Source organism: Urocampus carinirostris, chromosome 5 (genome assembly GCF_059441175.1).
Source record: "Urocampus carinirostris isolate Australia breed hairy pipefish chromosome 5, RoL_Ucar_1.0, whole genome shotgun sequence".
Classification (NCBI taxonomy): domain Eukaryota; kingdom Metazoa; phylum Chordata; class Actinopteri; order Syngnathiformes; family Syngnathidae; genus Urocampus; species Urocampus carinirostris.
Genome location: NC_142353.1, coordinates 10262154 through 10264278, shown reverse-complemented (window position 1 = coordinate 10264278; position 2125 = coordinate 10262154). Strand labels below are relative to the sequence as shown.

The window sequence follows — 2125 nt, the reverse complement described above, 5'->3', positions numbered from 1 at the left end:
CTACGTTTCGCCACGCGTTTTCACCACGGAGTTGCCATATCGTCCCAAGAGGCTTTCCACTGCCAAGGCTCGACGTCCCAAGCCTGCTCCACCGAATCTTGTCACAATAAAGCCTTTAACTGACGCTATTGGATCCGAGTCCTTGTTCTGTTCCATGACACATTTACTATGTATTCTTGGTATATACTTGTTTAAAGTGACATTTTTTTCTTCTTTAAACATAAAACAGAACATTCAATGTCACATAATTGTTTTTTATTCAAAAAGAACCACAGAGGGGCACATGTTTGTTAAGGCACAACATACATGAACAATTTTATCTAAATAACAATGTTCATCTCCAGTCTTATTGATGAGATAGTCAATGGGACAATTACCACCAAGGATGGCATACTTCTGTCTTACAGTCCCAATCACTCTCTTGACATGTATTCTAACATTGGCAATTTTTCTTGTGTTTTCCACTTCCGTTGCTGAGAGTTGATCTTTTCCTCTCTTAAAGGCTGGAAACAGCACCTCCGCTCCTACGAGTCCAACAAGTTCTCGAATGTCAAATCCACGATCTGCTAAAATCACATCACCATGAACAATGTTTTTCATAAAGTTGCAGTTAGCAGCAAGATGTTTGTCACTAACCCTGCCTCCCCAGCCACGTGAAATAAAACTGACAGTTCCTTGTGGCGTCACAGCAATTAAATATTTGGCAGTGTTATGGTGTTTGTATGATGACCATGATTGGGCTCGTGCTGTCATGTTTGAAGGTCTGTCAATAAATATTTCGAAACAGTCAATGATGCATGTTATTTTCCTTCGAAAATACTTCCTGAACACCATAGGCATAGCGTCTTGTAATTCTTCACGGGATGGCCATCGAACTAAACGATTCAGTGCTAAAAACAAAATGTTCAAAGTGTCTATGAATGCTTTAGAAACACTGGACTTGGAAACACCAAATCTATATCCAAGGTCTGTAATTGGCATATTCAGACGAAGCCGCATCAATGTCATTATAAGTTTTTGAAATTTTGTTAAACATGAAGTCTTTGTTTCTGACATCTCTGGGGCTACCAAATCAAACAATGCCATTAAAGTCACAAAACTGGAAAGTCCTGTATAATATTCAGGGATCAGAATGGAGATTTTCATTTTCAGCTGAAATAGCCAGGGTCCAGGGGCCGCAGGCCCCGGCCAGGTCCAGGGCGGAGCCCGGTGGGGGGCTCAGGGGGGCAAACCCACCCGAAGCCAACGGCATTTATCTTATTTGCTATGTGAAAATTGCACTAGAATGAATTAAATCCAACAAAACAGAAACCATGTATTTTTTTCAGTTTTAAGATGTTTAAAACAATTGGGGGATTACAATGTTACAACCATCACCATTGTTGTTGTGTTTTGATGATGAAGATGGACCTTGTATTTAGCTACTAATCAACAATACATATATATGAAAATATATACATTAATAACCATTCATCATTAATTTGAAAATAGAATGCACAAACTGAACATGCTTAAAGAAAATACATGTCAGGTTGTGACAGTCTTCTCCAGCCATGACCACTTAAATTTATTCTTGATTCCTTTATCAATCTCGGAGACAAAAGCCTCGTCTTCTTTTCTTAGTATTTTCATATTTATTTTTTCAAACACTTATTTCACCGTTTGAAAAGACCGGAAGGAGCGCCATGTTTGAGAAAGCCAATGCTCTGAACAAAAGCTCCGCTGATTGGTTATCAGCGAACCTATCGACCAATGGTAGGAGTCGATCTATTTGTTGTGTGTTATAGATCTAATGCGCTGCGCTTCTTTTTGCCGATTTTTCTCGCGATCTCTAACTGCTAACTTGGGGTGATGAAACAGTCACGTATCATACCTCACCCCCCCAAAATATTTTCTCATCGAATTTAGACGATTTACGGGAATGACCTTTGGGGTTCAAAAACAGCGGAAATCCGCGGATCCGCGGAAAATTCTGATCCCTAAATATTTCACTTTGTCATTGTCCTTGAAGTCTTCAGGAGTATTACCTCTCATCTTGAGTACAGCATTTTTTGCAGTGTCATTTTGCTGTTGCAACTTCTTGTTTTCTTCTTTTAGCTTCTCTATTTCATTAGAAGCTGCTTTA

At 39.3% G+C, this 2125-nt stretch overlaps 1 protein-coding gene across 1 annotated transcript; it reads right to left on the bottom strand.

Annotated features, from left to right (window-relative positions):
* Positions 1-240: 240 nt before the first annotated feature.
* On the bottom strand, positions 241-2125 carry LOC148365179 (uncharacterized). The gene has a single exon (XM_088335656.1). It carries the CDS (start codon positions 1144-1146, stop codon positions 256-258), a length of 891 nt encoding a protein of 296 aa, XP_088191782.1. The 5' UTR covers positions 1147-2125; the 3' UTR covers positions 241-255.